General features: G+C 44.5%; 1 protein-coding gene across 1 annotated transcript in view; it reads left to right on the top strand.

Moving 5' to 3' along the window:
• Positions 1–227: 227 nt before the first annotated feature.
• Positions 228–1,122, top strand: part of LOC144123776 (uncharacterized) — a 71,004-nt gene continuing 70,109 nt past the window's right edge. Inside the window, exon 1 of the mRNA XM_077656531.1 lies at positions 228–231. Within this exon, the coding sequence (XP_077512657.1) occupies positions 228–231 (4 nt within the window). The remainder of the gene's footprint in view (positions 232–1,122) is intronic.

Below are 1,122 nucleotides of genomic sequence, written 5' to 3'. Positions count from 1 at the left end.
GGAACCTGGTATGGAGGCTCCGGAGGGCAGAGTCGCGGAAAAAATACGATCGCAACCCCTCCAGAGTATACGACCTCATTGCTGTTGTCCTGCTATCATCAGTTCCCACTCGCTGGCTTTTGTGGAATTTGGATGGGCCAAGAGCGGAAAAATAACTGGAAGCCCGGAGCCGGTACGGCTCTAAAATGCCTTCGGGGAATATAAGGCCGTGATTATCGCCACTTACGATGAGTGAGTAGTATCGATGACAAATGAAACTGACGGCGTCACCTAAAGGACTTACGTCCGAGTAGGGCGAAAGCGTTTCATTATTATTTCAATTCGATTCCAATACTAATTTTATTGCAATTTTATTCAATTTTCCTGCAGCTGGCGCTGTTGTAACTACTATTACTGACTATTGCCGGTTAACGTTCCTTATTTTTCCGCCTTTGATAATAATACACCGTTTCGACCAAAAGCGAGTTTTATAACATCGCCCCTTATTTGGTGACGACGGCTTTTCGTGCCGATGAGCCATCTAATGCTTTCGCATTAAAATATGATTGAAATGTGATTCTGTCTCTAAACTACCGCTCGTTATCAGCATTACCACCCGTAAATTTGCCATTGATCTTTAGTTTTACTGTTATTGCCGTCCTTGTCTGTATTTCTCCGTTCGCGTTGTATTTCATCTATTTGGCGCACATTTTGGTTGCGAGAAAAATTTGTTTGGTGCTCAACTTCTTGGCTTTCTTCACATCTGTTTCTCTTAGTTCGCACCTGTGAACCTCATACAAAAATAAATAGCACCCTTCGCATTTCATTCATAAGCGCTGTAGTCACAAAGATGAAGTTGCCCCAGCGGCGGCCGCATTTATTTGCCTAGACGACGGCAACAACCGCGGCGAAGCCTAGCTAGCTTTGTAGCAGAGCATTCGAGCTGCTCGCTGTCTGCCAGGCCCCCATGTTCGATCTCTTGCTCACGAGCGCGAGCGGTGCTGTGCCGAAATGATGATGATCGCTACAAAGCAAAGTTTCACCTGAATGGAAAATTTCTTGCTCAAATTCATATTCATGCTTAAGCTATCTCTAAACATATCAGCATTTTCATGGGCGCCATCATTAAATAGACTTGAATCT

Source organism: Amblyomma americanum, chromosome 3, assembly GCF_052857255.1.
Source record: "Amblyomma americanum isolate KBUSLIRL-KWMA chromosome 3, ASM5285725v1, whole genome shotgun sequence".
Classification (NCBI taxonomy): domain Eukaryota; kingdom Metazoa; phylum Arthropoda; class Arachnida; order Ixodida; family Ixodidae; genus Amblyomma; species Amblyomma americanum.
The sequence above is the reverse complement of the archived record's forward strand: the minus strand, read 5'-3'. Positions and strand labels throughout refer to the sequence as shown.